Source organism: Rutilus rutilus (genome assembly GCF_951802725.1).
Source record: "Rutilus rutilus genome assembly, chromosome: 2".
Taxonomy (NCBI): Eukaryota; Metazoa; Chordata; class Actinopteri; order Cypriniformes; family Leuciscidae; genus Rutilus; species Rutilus rutilus.
In genome coordinates this window covers 26,887,481-26,909,623 of record NC_140210.1, presented here as the reverse complement: position 1 = coordinate 26,909,623, position 22,143 = coordinate 26,887,481, and the positions used below count along the sequence as shown (strand labels likewise).

At 37.7% G+C, this 22,143-nt stretch overlaps 1 protein-coding gene across 1 annotated transcript in view; it reads right to left on the bottom strand.

The window, feature by feature from the left end:
• The window catches only part of vps8 (VPS8 subunit of CORVET complex), a 145,053-nt gene that overhangs the window by 93,959 nt on the left and 28,951 nt on the right, over positions 1–22,143 (bottom strand). Inside the window, exons 20-22 of the mRNA XM_084389952.1 lie at positions 19,012–19,058; positions 3,366–3,588; positions 3,183–3,272 (exon numbers count right to left, since the gene is read on the bottom strand). Of these exons, the coding sequence (XP_084246078.1) occupies positions 3,183–3,272; positions 3,366–3,588; positions 19,012–19,058 (360 nt within the window). The remainder of the gene's footprint in view (positions 1–3,182; positions 3,273–3,365; positions 3,589–19,011; positions 19,059–22,143) is intronic.

The following is a 22,143-nucleotide window of genomic DNA, read 5'->3' as shown; positions in this document are numbered from 1 at the left end:
GGTGATCATCTTCAGCTTCAGCGCGTGCTGCTCAAACAGCAATGCACAACTAATGGCGATTGGGACTGTCATATCATATTACATAACATTATAAAGAGAACAATATTGTAATAAAACATTGTGAATTATTCGGGTTTAGTTTCCGTGTTTCATCGCATTGCTCCAGGGAGAGAGCGATGCCACAACAGTCATTCTGAATGGCACGTAACTTAGTTCAAGTTCACTTGTGCATTCCCATCATTTTGTGCAGATATAATTTGTAATATTATGTTTATTTTGTATATATCTGATTAATCTCATATAGGATGCGTTTCTTTAAGTTAAATAACGCGCTAGCAAAGTGCTCCAGTTTACCGGTGTTCATTTAGCACGCAGCTCAAACTGCAATGCACAACAAATAATAACTATGCATTATTATGACTGTCATATTACATAACATAAGAACACTATTTTATTAAATCGTTGTGAATTCACTGGGTTTAAGTTGCCGTTTTCAAAGCGTTGTTCCAGGAAGAGCGTACACATTCTGACAAGCACACATCTGAGGTGGCGTTGGTGACACGTTGTATTAGTCGTTTTGAGCAACATTTGCAGACCCTGTCATGCTGTTGGCCATATGCCACTGCAGTAGACGCATATTGCAGTATTAAGGCTAACAATTAATTGATCGTTAATTTAAACGACGATCGTTCATGGGAATTTGTGAAAATTAACATCCCTAACTGAAACCAGTGAACATCTGACAAAGGACATCAGACTGTACATGAATCATTACATATCAGAAATCAATGGTCACAGATCAGGCATTAGAATTAACACATTTACTTATGTTGTGGCATTACTGTCGAGTCCAGATCTTAAAAGCCAGTTTGCAAAGCCTGCGTGAATCCACATTGAAATGAACTGAGCCATTCACATTGTTCAAAATAAATAACCACATTCCAAGCATTAGGATCCTTTGGAAGGTAATGTTATTTTTAGTAGGCCTACAATGATCCTGTATCGCTCTCTCCTCCTCATCTCACTATCACGCCAGTGGTGGGGCCAAAGTTGCAATGATGAAGTGGCCGTTGATTTTCTTCTGCAGAGGCAGTCTTTAACCTATCTATTACATAGGCACATTCCAACAACGAGTCTTTCGCTGGGCTTGGTTACAATAAAAGCTGTTTTTGGACTAATAAGGACGTTTTCAGTTCTGAAACTTACAGGATATTCTTATAGTATGATGATATTAATAGATTTCTCAGTTTATGACCTCTTTAAAATGACCTCTTTTTTTTTTTTCATTTTCACAACATAATGCAGCCTGCTGAGAAAGTGTTTCTCATATCGTGTTGAATATAAAAATGTATACAACACTGTAGTCTATTCTCCAAGACATGGTCACATAATCCAGCATAACACACACAAGTGTTTGGTCAGTGTGTATGTGTGTGACATTTTGGCCATGAAACAAATGAATCCCTTTCTCGGTCGCCTTTCATCTAGGGTTCAGAAGATTCCTCTGACAACACGCCTTTCATCTTCTTTTCTAGCCTAATGGTTAGAAACACACACACAAAAAAAAACACACTCTATGGGCAAAAACTCACATGTACACATCAGAAATGTGCACACACACACCTCTGAGGTGTCCCCAACGGCTTACCAGGTATCTGCTTTGTGTGGCAATTAGACCATCAGAGTGTGAATAAAAAAAAAACAATAAAAAAAAAACCCGGAATGCATGACATTTGCCCAGCTTTTGGCCCCAATTTGCAGTCTGGATGAGTTCATGCTAGTTGTCATAAGTCAGAGCCAGTCTGCAGATTTTGGCCATTACAAATGTAGACAGATTTCACAGAAAATCACAGTGTATGATGCCCTCAGATTCTGATTATTTTTAGCTTCAGACTATGATTCCATCCAGTTGGAGGATATCAAACATGTTTGATATTTTGAGCTGTTTTAGAAGACATCGTAGTGACATATTATATCAGCCACTTTACTTAAAAGGTTAGCCATACTAATTTGTCATGCTGACCACGTCAACCCTGTTTGTCTGTTACAAAGTCTTTTATCTGCAGTCTTTCTTCCTCACCGCTAGGGGTGCTATGGTGCCTAAATGTGCTCCTTAAGTAAAGGTGGGTTGGTAGAGGAAGTTAGCAGAACAGCAGCAGTAGAAAGCATGGCTTACCTGCATTTGAACTATGTCCTGGTTGGGAAATGTTCCATTTCAAGCTCAACTTAAAGTAAGGATTTGTTTTCTTTCCTGTTATTTAAGAGTATGCCTTGATGATGATGTTTGTTGCTAAGAAGTTTGAGACCGTTTATTTGTATGTATTTTAGAAGGACTCTTTATCTGTGACTTTAACACTGCATGATGCAAACTAAATATGGATTTAAACCCCAGAGGGATGCAAGCTTGGGACTTTTGGCTTACTTTTGACTGTTCCTGATTTGGAAGAGTCTGATGCATGAGAACTGTTATCGTTTGGAGTGAATTCATCGCAAATGGTTGGATTATTCATCTACTAAGGGACTGCTTCAACTTTGGACATTGTTTGATGAACTATACCATCAGATAAGACTTACACACATCAATTTTCACTTTATTGAATTGTGCAACCTAATGACCAATTCCTGTAAAGCACCTATCCGTTACATTGTTTTGTTTATTGTAGTTGCTTTTCTTTTTCTTGTATTTGCTTTTTTGGGTGTTGACAATTATTTTTGTTTGCATAGGAATATAAAAAAAGAATATAGTGTTTATTCACTGGGAGATTATCTTTCCTTCTTGAACAGCTATTAGGCAAACTGAATCCCCCATTATTGTGTTGTATAACTTTGTTTTGCATTAAAAGTATGAGACGGTTATAACTCAACCAAGACCGAATCCAAACGCGATTGGCTTGATTTCTTCACGATTCATAAACACAAAGTCGCTACAGCAACTACTGCAGTCAGCTCTGGTACATACGTGTTTGTTTTCATCTGTCATGTGTCTCCTATATGAGGTGCTTGTTTCTGAATGAGTGTTGCATTCAGAGTGCCATGATGATGCCCAATTCTTCTCAATAACCATTTACAAATTTGGCAAGTGTACAATGCCTAGTGTTTTAAAATCTGTTCAGATTTTAAAAGTCGTGTAGTGTATTCCAGCCTTAAAACACCTTTTAGCACAAAGCACATTGAACACATACCTCCATGGGGCTGATGTAGTCGTTCATGCCACTGTTGAAGACGTAGATCATGGCGTCATACAGCTGGTTATCCCAGCACATCTGCACCACCTACAAGCATCCATGTTTTTAGGTAGACTTATGTTGACTAAAGTAATACAGATGATAAAGTGCTGCAGCTATGAAAAATATGCACATACACACCTGTTGTATGTCCAGGTTGGTGATGTCCATGTGGACCAGGCATCCCTCCACACTATCCATCATGCCGTTCTCCTGGAAGTAGCTGAGGAGGTCTCTCATGACAGGTGCAGTCAGACAGCCAATCCGCTCGCTCAGAATGTAGGGCTCCAGACTCTCCAGAAACACACCCCTGGCCACTGAGTTTTCCACCAACCGAGGGTAGATCTGGTTAAACAGTAGGTCCCTGAGCAGAAATGAGATCGTTTTTTTAAGAATGAGATCATTGGGATTTGAAGTAATGTGATTAAAAAGCAAGACTTGTTTATAAAACCAAAAAGCAGAAAAAAAAGCAGAATACACAAAAGTAGAAAATAAACGCAGAATCTTATAGTATATGTAACTATAACTATACATGTACTATATCTTATAGTACATGTAAAATCATACAATTAATCGAACAATCGCTGCACTGAACACATTGTCGGACCGCATCCGTTGCCGTGTGAACGCTCTAACCTGTTAACAAGGGCAGCAGAAAAAAAATATACGCCGCATACGCACTGCAGACGGAGTATGTGTGAACCTGGCGTAAAGGCCCGTTCACACCAAGGACGATAAAAATGTTTAAAAAAAGAAAATAACAAAGATACAGTTCTAAAAATCGTTCTCAATATTAAAGAATAGCAGAGTTCCCACCACAGCTATAACGATAAAGACAGAGAAACGAGAATCAGAACTTTTTTTTTTTCCAACTGACGAAAGATGAAAACATTCACAGCCAATCTGTAAAGTAAAGTGACTGGCATATAATTTTAGAGCACAGCTCATTATTATTTTTGTTATCAATTAGTTGTTATGGCCCTAACTTATACACTTGAATACATTAGAATATTTTGCTATAAACTTTCAGATTTTCAAAGATTTTGGGTTGCAATTAAAGGTTGTATTGTTGTGATTCAGGGTGCAGGGATGTATGGGAAATACATGTTGACAGGCAGGTAGGACATGCAATGATTGGACAACCATTTTTTGGTCCTGAGGCTTCCACAGAAGAGATATGTACTTCTGTTATTGATTGCTATCAGGATGTGAAGAGTTTCAACCAGAATAACAAAAACTGTTTATGAAAAACATCACCTACCCTGCCTTTAAGTACAAAACACAATAGAAGGCACATGACCTAAAGCTATAAATGCAAAGAAATGTGAAAATCATACACGGTTGTCATCAACCTAATACCAAATGTGATCTGTTTATAATGATCATGCAAGGCATAATTTCACTGGCAATAGGCAAATATTATAGGCAACTGGTCTCTCTAGTGCAGAGGTCTGTCACATGCTATAGAAGAGCTCCTTGATCAAAGTACAAACACTGAACACAGTGTACAAAGCCTTAAAATGAGCATATAAACTACAGCTACAAACTATATGCATCCTTCAGTATAATTCATTAGTGACAGATTTAAATTCTGAAATTAAGTATTCAACTGATTAACTGGAAATGCATTTAAAAACAGACCTACTGTGATAAGGGCTTATCAGTTACTGAGGCGACAGTGTCAGAAGCACCTGAAAAGTGAGAGAGGAACTGACCTCTAATACCAGAAAACAGGAAGTGATCACAGGGGTTAAAGTCTCTGTGGAGACAACATGATAGGTAGTGGGAGTGTAAAACTTGTGTAGCTCATGGATCAGCTAAAGCCTGTAATACACCTATATTGTGAAAATTAAGAGGTCCCCAATTTTATAAAAAAAAAAAAAAAAAAATGTACACATGAAATTATAGTATCAGCATAAAGTAAGTATTTTAAATATATATTATATTTTTCTTTAATGGAATCTTCTGATACCAACTGATACAAACACAACAATGCTGTGTGAATACAGTGACCTAACATTATATTTGAAACCCATTTTAAACATTAAATAGTCCTAAACTGCAATTTATCAAACTTATTTGTTTTTAATTTATTAAAACAATTACAGAATATAAGCAATCTTGATCATGATCAATCAAACTTATCACATTATAATAAAGGTCACATTTAGCTTTGCCTTAATTTACTTTGCTTACTAAATAACTTTCAGAACTCAAATCTTATTCCCTAGTAAGCGGCAAAATTTATTTGATCCACAACTTTGCAAAGTCACGCAGATCATTAAAGAACACAACAAATGAGAGTCCATGTATTGTTTACACATGTTTATATGCAGCCTAATATTTTAATGATCCGATTTATAGCTCAAAACTGTGAACACCTCATTCAGAAGAAAAATCCAACTGAGCTTCTGTCACACTGGGGTTAAAGCTGCCATCGGCAAGATTTTTTTTATCATATTCACTGAAACCGACATTATGCTCTGACAGAACAACATAAATCAGCTTGTTTTAGAAAAAACCCTGCGCTTCTACCTCCACCTGGAGCCTGTTATTTGTTTTGCAAAAATTCACCGCTCCCGGTTCTTCTGGTCCAATCAGCGCAGGGCTGTGTGAGATCTGACTGTCAATCACAGTTCGTGCACACGCCACTGATCACCCTCCCCCCCAAAATGGTGACGTCATGCACAAACGTATTACATGTTCAGTCTATAGGTGCGTCGTTTTTCTTCACAAAGTGACATCGCCATCTACTGGCCTGGCATGCATTATACAGCACTTTTAGTCGTTTTCATGGATCTGTGTGAACGGGGATCGTTCTGGCGCCTGTACGTGAAAAAAACAATTTTGTTGTCGTGTAAACGTACCCTAAGACAACAGGAAACTGAACTGGAAACAGTGCAAATCAAACAAGATCACAACTAAACAAAACTCAAACCCAGAACAGACTTGACAGCTTGATCCACAATAAATTTCTACAACCCCAAATCAGAAAAAGTTGGGACACTGTACAAATTGTGAATAAAAACAGAATGCAATGATGTGGAAGTTTCAAATTTCAATATTTTATTCAAAATACAACATAGATGACATATCAAATGTTTAAACTGAAAAAATTTATCATTTTAAAGGGTTAGTTCACCCAAAAATGAAAATTCTGTCAGTAATTACTCACCCTAATGTTGTTCCAACCCCGTAAGACTTTCGTTCATCTTCGGAACACAAATTAAGATATTTTTGATGAAATCTGATTGCTGGCTCACTCCTCCACAGGCTTATGGACACTATAACTTGCTGGCCCATAAAATGTATTAAAGACATTGTTAAAATAGTCCAAGTGACTCCAGTGGCTCAATCTTAAGTTTATAAAGCGACGAGAATACTTTTTGTGCGCAAAAACAAAAAAAATAATGACTTTATTCCACTATTCATTTCATTCTCTCTCTGTGCCTCGAGTTAGTTTACGTAGTGTTTTTGCGTAGCACGTCTGTGTTGCACGTCACCATGCATCACACACATGACCAGCGTCGCCCAATAGTGAGCCTACGTGGTGACGTGCAACACAGACGCGCTGCGCAAAAACACTACGTAAACTAACTCGAGGCACAGAGAGAGAATGAAATGAATAGTGGAATAAAGTCGTTATTTTTGTTTGTTTTTGCGCACAAAAAGTATTCTCGTCGCTTTATAAACTTAAAGCGGGGCTCAGTAGTTTCGGGATTTCTTCGCTGTATTCTCGCTTTTTGCTTGCAGGTTTCTCTCTAGAGCTCCCCCCACAGCTTCGGAATAGATATTTGACAACACTGTTGTAAAAACTCGTTGGCGATTCTCAGACACCAGAGGCTAGTAGATCAACGACATCAAAGCAGATGGGACATTCTTTAAAACGTCTTCTTCCTTCGGGTTCGAACAGCGTGAGGGAGCGCAATAATGACAGCATGGGGTGGTGTGGCGCAATGGATAAGACACATGCCTTTGGTGTGAGAGACCCGGGTTTGAATCCACTGTGAGACACCAATGTGTCCCTGAGCAAGACACTTAACCCCTAGTTGCTCCAGAGGCGTGCGACCTCTGACATATATAGCAATTGTAAGTCGCTTTGGATAAAAGCGTCAGCTAAAATGAATAAATGTAAATGTAAATGTAAATGTAAATTTTAGCAGATTTCTTTTGGCCGTAAAGCAATTGTTTACATCGCGAGACCTGATATCACGCGATACTTCCTGACGCGGCGGCCGCCGGCCCGCCGGCCCAAAGTTGCAAGTGCGGATTTTCCGCTCACGGGCACCAGGGGGGTGCGAAACGACCACCATTCAACCCCAGCTAAGTCATATAACCATTCCAATGACTCTGAAGCTGTTCAGTTAAGGTAAAAAAGTTACTTAGATCACCTTTAAGATTGAGCCACTGGAGTCACTTGGACTATATTAACGATGTCTTTAATACATTTTCTGGGCCAGCAAGTTATAGTGTCCATAAGCCTGTGGAGGAGTGAGACAGCTCTCAGATTTAATCAAAAATATCTTAATTTGTGTTCCGAAGATGAACGAAAGTCTTACGGGGTTGGAACAACATGAGGGTGAGTCATTAATGACAGAATTTTCATTTTTGGGTGAACTAACCCTTTAAGGGAAAAATAAGTTGATTTTAAATTTCATGGCATCAACACATCTCAAAAAAGTTGGGACAAGGCCATGTTTACCACTGTGTGGCATCCCCTCTTCTTTTTATAACAGTCTGCAAACGTCTGGGGACTGAGGAGACAAGTTGCTCAAGTTTAGGAATAGGAATGTTGTCCCATTCTTGTCTAATACAGGCTTCTAGTTGCTCAACTGTCTTAGGTCTTCTTTGTTGCATCTTCCTCTTTATGATGCACCAAATGTTTTCTATGGGTGAAAGATCTGGACTGCAGGCTGGCCATTTCAGTACCCGGATCCTTCTTCTACGCAGCCATGATATTGTAATTGATGCAGTATATGGTCTGGCACTGTCATGTTGGAAAATGCAAGGTCTTCCCTGAAAGAGACGACGTCTGGATGGGAGCATATGTTGTTCTAGAACTTGGATATACCTTTCAGCATTGATGGTGCCTTTCCAGATGTGTAAGCTGCCCATCCCACACGCACTCATGCAACCCCATACCATCAGAAATGCAGGCTTCTGAACTGAGCGCTGATAACAACTTGGGTTGTCCTTGTCCTGTTTAGTCTGGATGACATGGCGTCCCAGTTTTCCAAAAAGAACTTCAAATTTTGATTCGTCTGACCACAGAACAGTTTTCCACTTTGCCACAGTCCATTTTTAATGAGCCTTGGCCCAGAGAAAACGCCTGCGCTTCTGGATCCTGTTTAGATATGGCTTCTTTTTTGACCTATAGAGTTTTAGCTGGCAACGGCGAATGGCACGGTGGATTGTGTTCACCGACAATGTTTTCTGGAAGTATTCCTGAGCCCATGTTGTGATTTCCATTACAGTAGCATTCCTGTATGTGATGCAGTGCCGTCTAAGGGCCCGAAGATCACGGGCATCCAGTATGGTTTTCTGGCCTTGACCCTTACGCACAGAGATTGTTCCAGATTCTCTGAATCTTTGGATGATATTATGCACTGTAGATGATGATAACTTCAAACTCTTTGCAATTTTTCTCTGAGAAACTCCTTTTTGATATTGCTCCACTATTATTTGCCGCAGCATTGGGGGAATTGGTGATCCTCTGCCTATCTTGACTTCTGAGAGACACTGCCACTCTGAGAGGCTCTTTTTATACCCAATCATGTTTCCAATTGACCTAATAAGTTGCAAATTGGTCCTCCAGCTGTTCCTTATATGTATATTTAACTTTTCCGGCCTCTTATTGCTACCTGTCCCAACTTTTTTGGAATGTGTAGCTCTCATAAAAATCCAAAATGAGCCAATATTTGGCATGACATTTCAAAATGTCTCACTTTCAACATTTGATATGTTATCTATATTCTATTGTGAATAAAATATAAGTTTATGAGATTTGTAAATTATTCCATTCCTTTTTTACTCATAATTTGTACAGTGTCCCAACTTTTTCTGATTTGGGGTTGTATATGTCTAAAAGAGATTTCTATGTCGAATAATCTGTTAAATATAAGAACAAACGCTACAGAAACCTTTTAATCAGACTAGTTTTAGACAAAAATTCCTTGTGATGTCAAAATAAGAAACACGTCAATTACAGATCATGTAATTGGGGTTGCCACTTTCAATGTGACAAAATAAGGCACAGCATTCCCCCATCCCCATTCCCCAACACTTTCCGTCCTGAGCCATATGCTCCATCACTAGAAAAAAAAACAAAAAAACATTGACGTACGAAAAACACAGGACAAACTGAGTTCTGTTTTGATTCGATACAAGAAAGCTTCAATTATTTTTGAATTCTGATGAAAGTGTCTTTACATGTGCATGGTATCAGCCCATATTTAGAGTGCATATAATTCTGAAGCTGAATGAAATTTATTCGAAATGACGAAATTCTGTGCATGGCTACTGATGCCTATATGGTGATTAGACACTTGGCCCACCCAGTTACAGTGAGGTATTGAGAAGAAAACAGGATAAATGCTATTACTCCTAATCACCAAACTAGATTTAACCCTGGGTTTGTGTCTTTGTGGGTGTGGGTGTGTTCTGCTGCATTGTGGAAATCAAAGCCAACATTATTATTCATGTCATTCTTTTCCTCAATCCATTTCTTTCACAGAGAAAGAGAAAGAGCCCAACAGAGTGAATGTCAAAAAATGTATGTAAAATAAAAACAAAGAGAGAGAACAGAGTGCCAAGGACAACAGTGGGAGACTCAATTACCTGGGGCATGATTACGAGGTTGAGAATTAAAGGGTCATGAAACACTAAACTACATTTCATGAGATTGTTTGTGTGTTGCACGCTAGCATCTGTTAGTTTTAATTGTAGGATAAAACTGGTTCATTTTAAGCCTTTTTGAACTATTTACAAATTTAAAATGTGTGTCAGCAGGATGTGGTGTTTTCTTGCAACTTCTGCAACATCTTCAAACTGATGACTAATCGGTGTCTCATAATTATTTATAAGACTGCATGTCCTTATCTTATGAGAAGACGCTTCTCTTAACTATTTAAGACAGCACGTGATGATTTCCTTTGACAGATCTGTAAAAAAATGTCTGACAGTAACAACATTTTCTATTAAAACAGTAACATACTGTAGAAAACAAAGCATTCTGGTCAATCATTTGCATGGTAAGCAACTGTTAATTTACAGCCCATTTTCAGCACTAATCTACTATTATATTAGGGTTTTGTACTGTAATATGCAATGCTTTGTTGGCTAGTGCTTTTGAAGAAATATCACAAATGGCACTGAACGGGTGTTTCACAGTGAATATAGGAAACAAACTTGTTCATATTCGCTGCACTTTTGACATTTCAAATCCCTTAAGAGAGAACTTTGAAACTGGATGAAGCGAGAAACGCAGTTCTTTTAAAACTGGAGGTTTTTGACGGAGTGTTTTTTTGAACATCCAAACCACTCGAACGGTGACTGAACTGGAACTGAACAAGCTGGAATAGCGCTCGAGAGTGTTTATAAGTGAATGCTTAGGCTATCATTTTTATATATTTATTTCTATAATACTAGGCTATCATTTTTTATATTTATATATTCTTTCTATAATGCTACTATATAATACAGTGTTTTGCTCAAGAGTCGCAGGATCTCACAGTTTGTCCCAATATGACAGAACACATTTCCCTGAAGGGGACGGGTCTTTGAAAGCCCCAAAATACACACACACATCAATGTCAACACACACAGACACACATTCACACAATTATGTTGAGAGACTCTGGCATTCTGTGAACAGCAGGGCTCTTTAAACAGGACAACATCAGGGAATGCATCAACCCATTGTAACAACTGACACACAGTGTCACAGCTGTCAGTATATTTCACATCTAGAGACAGCACCATTAATCTCATCTCTACCTCAAACATGAGTCAACAGTGTATATGAGGACAAAAGCAGAAACCATCAAACATGCACATCCAGTAAATGAGACATTTCCTTGCATAACCTTTCCCTCTATGTGTGCGTCAATGACAATAATTATGTCCAAGATAATAAAAACTGAAGATGTTTAAAAATCTAGTTTAAAAACAACATCTAACATGTGAATATAAGCCAAGTTCTTAAATATAATAGTTGTATTCAGTTTGGTTTCACACATTTTTAGGAGGAAATTAATATTGAACATTTTTCAACAAATATTCCATATGTGACTGACATGAACATACTAACATACATAATTATTGGCACCCCTGGTATATATCATCAAAGATGGCTGTAAAAATAAATCTGCATTCTTTATCTTTTGTTCTATCATCACAGGATGGGTTTGGTGCAAACAGGGATAAAAAGTACCCCATGCCCACGGTTAATAAACTGCTGGATCTTTAATGTTGTGGGTCTATTTTTTTGCTGGAGGTCCTGGACATCTTGTTCAGATACATGGTATCATGGATTCTAGCAAATATCGACAGTTAAAAATTTTTAATAAAATATTATTTAAAAACTAAACTACATGCTACACTGATTATTTAAAATAAATTATAATACAGATTATGCCAGACTACTTATGCCAACATTTCTTTTTTCAAATATGTCCTTTTAATGCTTTTTTTTTTTTTTTACAAACTCTAATTTACTTTGACACATTTTACACAATTTTTACATTTACAAAAAATTGCATTCAGAAATAAAATTACAAAACACTTTGTATAGAAACAGCTATGACATAAATGACCTGTTCACCTATCCACAGTGTATATCACTGCACACAACCTTAGGTAAGTATATTTGAAAGTCAGGGAGGGACTAAACCATGCAGCTGAAGGATGACACCTAACAGCTCTACAAAATAAAGTGCAACCAAGTGTTAATATAAATCGACTGAAATTTTGGTACATTAAAAAAAAAAAATGTGTTCACCAAGCAAGAGTCAAACACAACCTATTGTTGTTCAGGTTAAGGTTAAAATCCAATTTCATCATTAACTGGATTCCTATTGATGCTGTAAGTTTCATTATCACTATAAGGTAAACATTCAAAACACTTTGCATACATGAAGGTGTGTGACTAATGAAGCTTAATGTAATTACTGGATGGACAGAATGTATAGTTGCAAATATACATTGTTCAAAATGTTGGACATGGATGGCCTTGGGGTCAAAAAGACTGAGAACAGCAGAAGTAGATGACAGTTAACCACCCAAAATACTCAAGCTCCATTTAAATGTCCTATACCTGATGGATAACGCCAACTGCTGCTTACAGCTATATTTGCTTATATATCATTTTCAGATGGATTACCATGGAGTGTCTGGTCATGTACAACACAATAACAAGGAATGACAGGAGTGTATGATGATAAGAGAGGAGTAGAGGTTGAGAAAGCTTGAGGCAGGTCTGATAAAGGCAGCTGATGTCCTTTACTGGCACCGATAATGCAAGAAACAAAATTACACAGGGTGGGAAATTGGCCTGTGACGGCAGAAAATATACGATCTGATAATATGAGAAAGACAACACAGAGCATTGTCATTGTCTTCCGCTCGACTGACATTACCACAACATCTGATGAACTGAAAGAACACAACCAATGGCAGTAATACAACATTCCCCTAATTGTACAGCTTCTTTACACAATCTAATTTCATTGTTATAAATATATTTGAAGAACGGTTGTCATCTGCTTTGTATTAAAGGTTATACCACAGCTAATCTGGGAACAGGTGGTTTGGGCAATGTGGAATGGAGTCACATGTTTGACTGAACATTAACGTTAAAGCAGAATAGAATACACTAAACAACTTTTGCCCAGAATTTCAGTCAGGAGGAGTTGAAACAAGTTGCTGTAAGTCACGAGCAGAGAATGTCTAATAAGGCGAGAAGTTTCACTCTCAGTACACTTCCGGCTTCTGAACTGGTTGCAGTTCCACTCTGGCTCCATATGAGGGCGCTCACAGGACGAGTGCAGAATGAATGGAGGTCTATGGCGCTATACCAACCAAAATCCACTTTTCTCAGGATATAATTTTTTGTCTAGTAATTTGAATGTTGTATTCGAAAGGAGATGCAAAGAAATTACACATTGCTGGGTGTTCGATTTTTTAGAGTCACTTATTTGCTTAAAAAATTTTTTTAAAGTGTCAATGACGTCATACACATCGTACGACCAGAAATACTGCTTTACGGCAATCCTTCAGTCACTTTGGTGCTTTCGCGCTCTGCACTTTGTTTTCTCTCGAGGCATCGACAACACAGCTGACACAGGTAAACACACGTGCTAGACGAGTTTTTGTTTTGTTTGTTTCTGGTCCCGCTTCGGATGCCACGATGCCATCAAGCGGTATCTCTGGTCGTAATCAGTCCTTCACTGACCAATCAGCGTTCATTAGCAGAATGCTAGCGTGTTATGGGCAACAACAACTCGACCTGTAAGAAATCGAAAGGACATAAGTACTCGTTCATTCAACTTTCGACCTATAACCCATGTTGAACTTGCAAAACCTACACTCAAATCTGAGATTTCTCAACGGCAATCGGGTGAAAGAGACACATTTAGCCGTCTAGCCCCATAGACTCCCATTCATTTTGCACTCATGACGATCGCCCCCAGTGGAACTCTGGTGGAACTACAACCAAAATTCGGTACAATAGGACTTAATAGGGAGTGGGCAGGCTCTCCGTAGACGGGCTCTGGTCACGAGTCAGTCGACAGTTTTTGGGCAGTCAGAGTTGACAGATTTCACAGAAAATCAGTGTATGCTGGGCTGACTAGCTTCAGACTGTTCTCATTTGTCACATCTACTAGAAACTAGGCGTATGCTTCTGCGTGAGTTTGTTGTGTTAGTGCATCAATGATGTGTAAACGTACCCTTAGTTCCTACAGCAAATACTTCTCCATAACCTCCATCTTTGAAAAGAAGGGACGGGCCAAAATTCTTCGTGCTAATTACCATTTTGTCACGAATGCTGTTAAGTGAGCTTAACTCAATTCCTTAAGATTTCCATAATTTATGACCCAACTCTTCTCTGCCATTGACTAGTTTTTCTTTCTTTTGCTATATTGACTGTCTACATATTCACACAACAAAATATTGTAGGAGCCATTTCATGATACAAAAAGCGGGTGCTGACTGGCAAATAAAAAAATGGGCATGGAAAGTGTTAACAATAATTAACTATAGACTAAGTGAGTTAGGAGAAAGTGAGAAATAGAAAACCTGGATTGAATTTGGAGTTGAGACTTTCAACGTAGAGGGAAAACTGCTGTTGCTGCACTCCACTAACATACATTGGGGAAAAGCTTTAGGACACTGGTCCTGGATCAGAGGGGAGATGAGGTTATCTGCTGACACTGGCTAACACTGACACACTTCTAGAGAGAGAACAGATGGAGATGATAATCAGCACAAGAAAAAGAGAGAGAGAAAGAGATGTGCAGGGCAGTAATGAGATGTCAGAGTTTGGCCCAAGGATATTGTGATGCCAGTTTTTCTTTGTGTGTTTATGTATGTGCATGCATGCATGTGCTTGTGTGTGTATTATTCCAAGGTCTTCACAAGCCACAGGCAATGAAAACAATAAGATTGAGAGAGAGAGAGAGAGAGAGAGAGAGAGAGAGAGAGAGAGAGAGAGAGAGAGAGAGAGAGAGAGAGAGAGAGAGAGAGAGAGAGAGAGAGAGAGAGAGAGAGAGAGAGAGAGAGAGAGAGAGAGTCTTCTATTTAAGTTGCAGTTTTCTCATTTGAGGATGTTTATCATTCATCATTATTTTCTAATAGTGTGTAATAGTGTGCATTTTTAATGTTTATTCAGATTGTTTATCCAACCAAGAAATGCAGAGCATTTAAAAGAACAAACAAGAACAATTCACCAATAAAACCATGTTTATTTGAATAAGGACCATGGTAATTTCCTGGTATACTTTAAAGTTCCTTGAAATAGAACATACTAAATACCATGGTCTATGAATATGTTCATCCTTCAATACAGGGATACGCTCAACTTTGTATTTTCAATATTAACTATGGATTACCAAAATGGCAACTGTATTTAAGAAATCAAAATTGATTTTTTTTGGCTTTTAGTATGAATATGTTAGCCTTACTGTTATCTATAAGCTGGTGTGCTCCAAAACAATGACAACATTTGCATTTAGAAGATATAAGCATTCAAAAAGTACAGTCTCTCACTTCCACCAATATGGACCAACGATTTTGATGACATCATTATGCTTTAGCTTCTCATCAGATTTTCTGTCCAATCAAATGCTCTCTAGAATGTCCCGCCACCTACACTATAAACAGACGCTGAAGCTGTGGCTGAAATTGGTCACACTATTACTATTTTCTATATGTTGAATGGCGCATAATGAACTATATAGGGGTTAGAGAACGATTCAGACAGTGTAAATATGCTTTCCATTGGGGCGAATAAAGTCTGGTTTCGTGTTAGTGTCACGTGAACCGCCGCAGCGTGCACAGTCTTCTCCGGTCCAGGGATACAATAACACAGAGCGGATCATATGCGCAGACCAGTAAACGTATTGGACCCATTTGAATTCTGCACAGAATGCTGTATTTTAAAATGATGTGGAGGAGATTAGGAGGAGAAACGGTTAAACAGACATGGCAATAGAAACAGCACCAAAAAGAAAGAGTCCCATGCATGCACCAAAATATTTTTTCACATAAACTACAATCACTGGTTTGCTTTAGTAACAGTTTCATATTAAATCTGAACTGGGGAATCTATTAGACTGTGGCCGTCATAAACTGTCAAATGCGGCTTTGCCAAGCTCAACAGCTCTGGACAACAGTAAAATAAGCGGAGCTCTATTGGCTATCTTAAAAAAAGGGAGGAGCTGCTCTATGTCCTGCCCTGTCTTCCTGTTTCAGTGGAAATTACGTCACCACATTGAAAAACGCTGCCCGTTTCAAGGCACTTCAGTGGACCTTTAAAGGTGTTTTTTTTTTTTTTTTTCATTGTAAAATACTTTCCCTATCCCAGTTTTATATGCAAACATCAAAAAAGCAAATGTAAAATTGATTTCCCTGAAAAGGGTTTATGACACTACCTAAAGAAACCCTCAAGTAACATCGCTTAAGGTGAGGTCACTGAGTATCGGAAAGCCTCTTTGAAAAGAGCCTCTTTTTTTTTGTTTATTTGTTTGTTTATTGCTATTCTGCTCTGGTACTACTGGCTCTGAAATTCTCAACCAGGGGGTCTAGGCAGAGGGCATCAGCAAATTTCCAAAGGGGCCAGAGGGTGACTTAAAAGTATTTAACATACTAATCTCTTGTTAACTTGAGGACGAAGTGTGATGAAGAGCAGATCTCAGCTCAGTTGTATATTTAATATACAATCTGTAATTATTGTTGTTATCCAAGAACACACAGTTCTTTAAACTTCTAGAATCACAAAATGAATTGTAGTTAATAAATGTAATATATAATACTCTTAGGTTCTGTTAAGTAAAAAAAGTTTTAAAAATAAGAATAAACAGGAAATATTTTAGCCTATATTGTGAGAGGGGCCTTTGAATATTGTGTTGGACAACAGGGAGCCTATGAGTCAAAAAGGCAGAGAACCGCTGAAGTGCATGATCTTCAACAGTACAACTCACAGAACTTCAACTGGTATTTAACAAATAAATGACTCAAAAATAACTGTCCTGTAACTGCCCTCTAACTGCCCTCATTCTTAAAAACCATAAAGTATGCAGGAAAAAAACCTGCCAAATATTGAAATTCTGTCATGATTTAATCATCTTCATCTTGTTCCAAAACTGTACGAGTTTTTCTTCTGTGGAAGAAAGAAGTGTTTTACCACTTGATGTCTAATGTAAAATCGAGGTCCACAGTACCATAAAAGTACCACCACTAAAATATAACCTGAAACTGTTATATAATGTCTATCTAACTTAATAAAAACATTTGTATTCTGCCTTTCAGCTGATAAAAGTTCTTTGTTCTTTAGTCCCTTCCAGAAAACACCATTACATCATAATGTAACATAACGGGCCCTATCTTACACCCGGTGCAATGCAGCGCCAAGCGCAACGCTAGTTTCAGTCTGACGCAATTATCATTTTCACGTCCTGCGCCACGTTGTTTAAATAGCAAATGCATTTGCACCCATTTGTGCGCCCATGGGCTGCTGGTCTGAAAACGAGGTGTGTTCTGGCTCATTGTTGGCGCATTGCTATTTTGAGGCAACAGAAATAGACTGCGCCATTGACCAACTGAAACCTGGTCTAAAGTCAATGGCACAATATTCTTTTGTTATTTAATGAGCGTGTTAGTAATGTGCGCCTATAGGCGGGTCCACAACGCGCGTACACTTTGCTTATTAAACACACAGGGACGCACAGCAGCACACAAACATGGCAAATATTTACAATGTAAAATATTACTATTACTATCATTAAACCGTTACGTTGCCTCAGAAGTCTGTCCGAAATCAGTTTTGTGAGCCACCTTCGTTCACAAACGCTACCTGCAAAGTAATTGTCTGAAAAGGCAGCGAGGCAACAAGTCAACTGAGTTGAGATCTGCTCTTCATCACACTTCTTCCTCAAGTTAACAAGCTCCGCTCTGCTGGGATATATGTGTGAGTGTAAACACAAAGACAAACAAACTATGCCTTAACACTGTCCAACACATTGTTAAAAGACTATTATTCTCCCACCTTTTAATCAGTAAACACAAACAAGCACATACATGCACATACATCCACTCACCCTCTTCAGATTCTCATTAGCACTCCAGCACACACACACACAAAGCAGATTATATCTGACAGTGACAGAACAGAAGAGGTAGAAGACAACATAGGAAACACAGTAACAATCATTCACATCACTTCCTGTAGTAGGAACTCTACACATTAAAATATATATATTTTTCAGAAAGTTAAAGATTCCGGAATCAATTTAAGGTCTACAGCGTCTGTTGTTTACCAGAGAAAAAAAAATCTGTTAAAAGAAAGAAAAGAAAAGAAAAAAGAAATGAAGAACAACTGTTTAAAGTATGTTCAATACTTGTTTCAAAATTTGTTGTTTCAAAAAGGAACAGTAAAAACTTACATTACAGAAAAAAAAAAGATTTTAAATAAATATAAGATGCTGTTAATATAAATAATATAATATAATATAAATATAAGCTATAAATGCTGTTCATTTGAATCTATCAAAATGTATAAAAATAATCAAAAGTTACTATAGCTATATACTATAGCAAAAGTTAAAAGTATATTAAAACAGAAAACAGTCATTTGAAATTGTAATATTTCCCAATATTACTGTTTTACTGTATTTTTGATAAAATAAATGTGGCCTTAGTGAACATGAGCCTTTAAAAAAAATCTTACCATGCCTACATTTTAAAACGGTAGTGTTATTTATGCATTCATTTTTAATTTATATATATACCTATATACACATACATATCTATCTTTTTTTTTTCTTTTTTTTTTTCTTTACTGGAATGATTTTCAGTGGTAATTGATGTCATGCCACAGTTGTTGTCCACAAAGTTTAGGTTGTATTGAAACCAGAACATTTAATTAATGCTTCAGACGTGTTTGGCAAACTCATGCTTCCCAGAAAATAAACAAGCTCAGAGTCTACTGTGTCCCGAGTGCACACATATAACACCAATCTATACAAGTGTTTGTACTGTATGTGTGTGAGAAAAAAGGTGTCTATACACTCACGTCCTCTGTAGAAGGAGACAATAATCCACCATAACAGGAACCATGTCCTGCAGAGGAGAGAAAAGAAAGAAAAAGCAGGGGCAAGAAAAGATGGAGTGATGGGTTTGAAGGAAAAGAAGAAGAAAAGAGAGAGAGAGATAATTCATGAATTCAGATGCATACTGCAACACAGGGTTGCCAAAGTGAACTAGAGAATGAAAAAAGAAATCTGTCTGTCCCCTAGACTTAATCTAACATGGAACTAGGGCTGGGTGTTATGACACATATATATATATATATAGTATATATCTTAAGTGAACGCAAACAACTGGATGTGTGTCAGTAAGATCCGTGCATTCGGTCTTAAAGTGACAGCAGCCTATGCCTGCGACCGCCTGTCCTTCAGGTAACAAAAGACAAAAAGTAAAACCCTCACTGCTCTTGACTAAATAACTTTTGTATCTTTAATAAGAATCAATTTATATTTAATTCATACAGTGAATATTATGTGTTTTAGTGTTTTATTTTTACATTAGATTATTAAATTTCTGTGTAGCTCAGTGCAGAGCCAAATGATGTTGATAATGATATTGTTATGGTAGGGAGATGGTGTGGTTGGACCGTCTAGCTCCACCCATTATGTCCAACGATGGGGAGCTGGATGTTAAGCTCCACCCATTGGCTCTGCAGTGAGCAGCCTCTCAATTTTAATAAAAGTATTTCTTACTACATTAAATAAACCTACAATACCTAAAAAACTGAAAAGTTCTTTTGAATTTGTCATATTGTTTGTCATTTGCTTCTTTGTTCTTATTTTTAATAACAATAAATCTGTATCGTAATATATATTATCATAAAAGTTCTTGTATTGTGAATTAAGATTATAGTCATATTGCCAACCCCTATCTGAAACACCCGCTTTTCCTATCCAATTAATTGCCGAAGGGTAAAATTTGGTCGGGTCCTGCATTTTAACTTGCTGAGTGTACCAGAAATGTCACATTACAGAACTAAAATGGGTAGAGAACAGGGTTTCATAATATAAATATTGTATGTATGAACACAACTGACTCATTTACCTAATTTGACTGACTAAGACTGATCTTAATTGTCTATCAAATAAAATAAATCAATCAATGTTTATTTATAGAGCACATTTAAACAGAACCAAGGTTGACCAAAGTGCTTTTACAGTCATCTTCATTTATATAGCGCTTTTAAAGGGATAGTTCACCCAAAAATGAAAATTCTGTCATCATTTACTCACCCTCAAGTTGTTTCAAACCTGTAAGAATTTCTTTTTTCTGCTGAACACAAAAGAAGATATTTTGAAAAATGTCTGTAACCAAACAGTTGATGGACCCCATTGACTTCCATAGTATTTTTTTTTTCCTACTATGGAAGTCAATGGGGTCCATCAACTGTTTGGTTACAGACATTTTTCAAAATATCTTCTTTTGTGTTCAGCAGAAAAAAGAAATTCTTACAGGTTTGAAACAACTTGAGGGTGAGTAAATGATGACAGAATTTTCATTTTTGGGTGAACTATCCCTTTAACAATGTTGAATAAAATTCACAATGAATTAAAAGGGAACAAGATAGAGAAATAAACACAAAATAAACAAATAATAGGCAATAAACAATATACAAGAGAGACGCAAAATAACTTAAGGAAATACTTAAGGAAAGTTAAAAGTCATGGAGGATATAAATTTGTCTTAAGATATGATTTAAAAGCAGTGATAGATTGGGCATGCCTAATATAATGAGGAAGGCTATTCCAAAGTTTCAGTCCAGCGGTAGAGAAAGCACTCTTAAAGGTTGTATCAGCGATTTCAGGCCCAAACATAAATGATCACATTCATCTAATCTTTCCTAACGATCCGCTAGCTGCCCGCCCCATAAGCAGGTCGTCAAAAAAACGCCTCTCTGTAGGCAGCCTAGGCTCTGTGATCTGCACACAAAAACAGTTGGTTTCACCACCACTCAAAACCAAAATAAATAGTGTTCCAACCAATCACCGACAGGGGTGGGTGTTGTGAGGTTTTGCGCTCGTGCACGGCTGCCTATGATGGCTGCACGCGAAAACCTCACAACACCCACCCCTGTCGTGATTGGTTGGAACACTAGGCTGCCTACAGAGATGCGTTTTTTTGACGACCTGCTTATGGGGCAGGCAGCTAGCAGATCGTTAGGAAAGATTAGATAAATGTGATCATTTATGTTTGGGCCTGAAATCGCTGATACAACCTTTAACTCAAGGGACAGTGAGTAGGTGGTCACAAGATCTTAAAGGGGTGGTTGATTATGATTTCACTTTTTTAACTTTAGTTAGTGTGTAATGTTGCTGTTTGAGCATAAACTGCAAAGTTACAATGATCAAAGTTCAAAGCAAAGGGAGATATTTGCTTTTAAAGAAATCGCTTTTTAAGGACTACAACAAACGGCTGGTTGGGACTACACGAGCTTCCTCCCGGGTTAGTGACATCACCAACCCTAAAATTGACATAAACCCCACCCCCGGGAACACGATTTATAGATTATCATGACAGAATATGCTAATCAATGACTAGAAGATAACTACACATAAGCTACCTAAATTCATCAACTAACCATTCAGAAATGTCCTGTAGCTTCTACATGTTGTCACTTTTTGAGTCTCTCCATGTTTGTCTGAATCCGGTTTGAACATAAAAGGCTAAAAGTTTTTGAAATTTTCAGTGCAAGTCTGTGTGAGTGCAAGCTGTTGAAGCTCCGCCCTCTGTGTCAGGAGCAGCAGCTCATTTGCATTTAAAGGAACAGACACAAAACATTTTTGCTCACCCTCAAAAATTGACAATTTTAACATGCTATATAAAAATATCTGTGAGGTATTTTGAGCTAAAACTTCATATACACACTCTGGGGACATCAAAGACTTATTTTACATCTTGTGAAAATGGCATTATACCACCCCTTTAAGGTTCAAAGAAATTAAATGTGGTCATATTTGCGCTTCCCTTTGAGCAGTGTAGCAGCTGTGTTTTGTACCAGCTGCAGATGAGAAATGGAATCCTGAGAAGCGCCATAATACAGTGAATTACAGTAGTCAAGCCGAGATGGTAAGGCATGGATTGCTATTTCGAAATTGCCCATGGATAAAAAGGGCTCAAA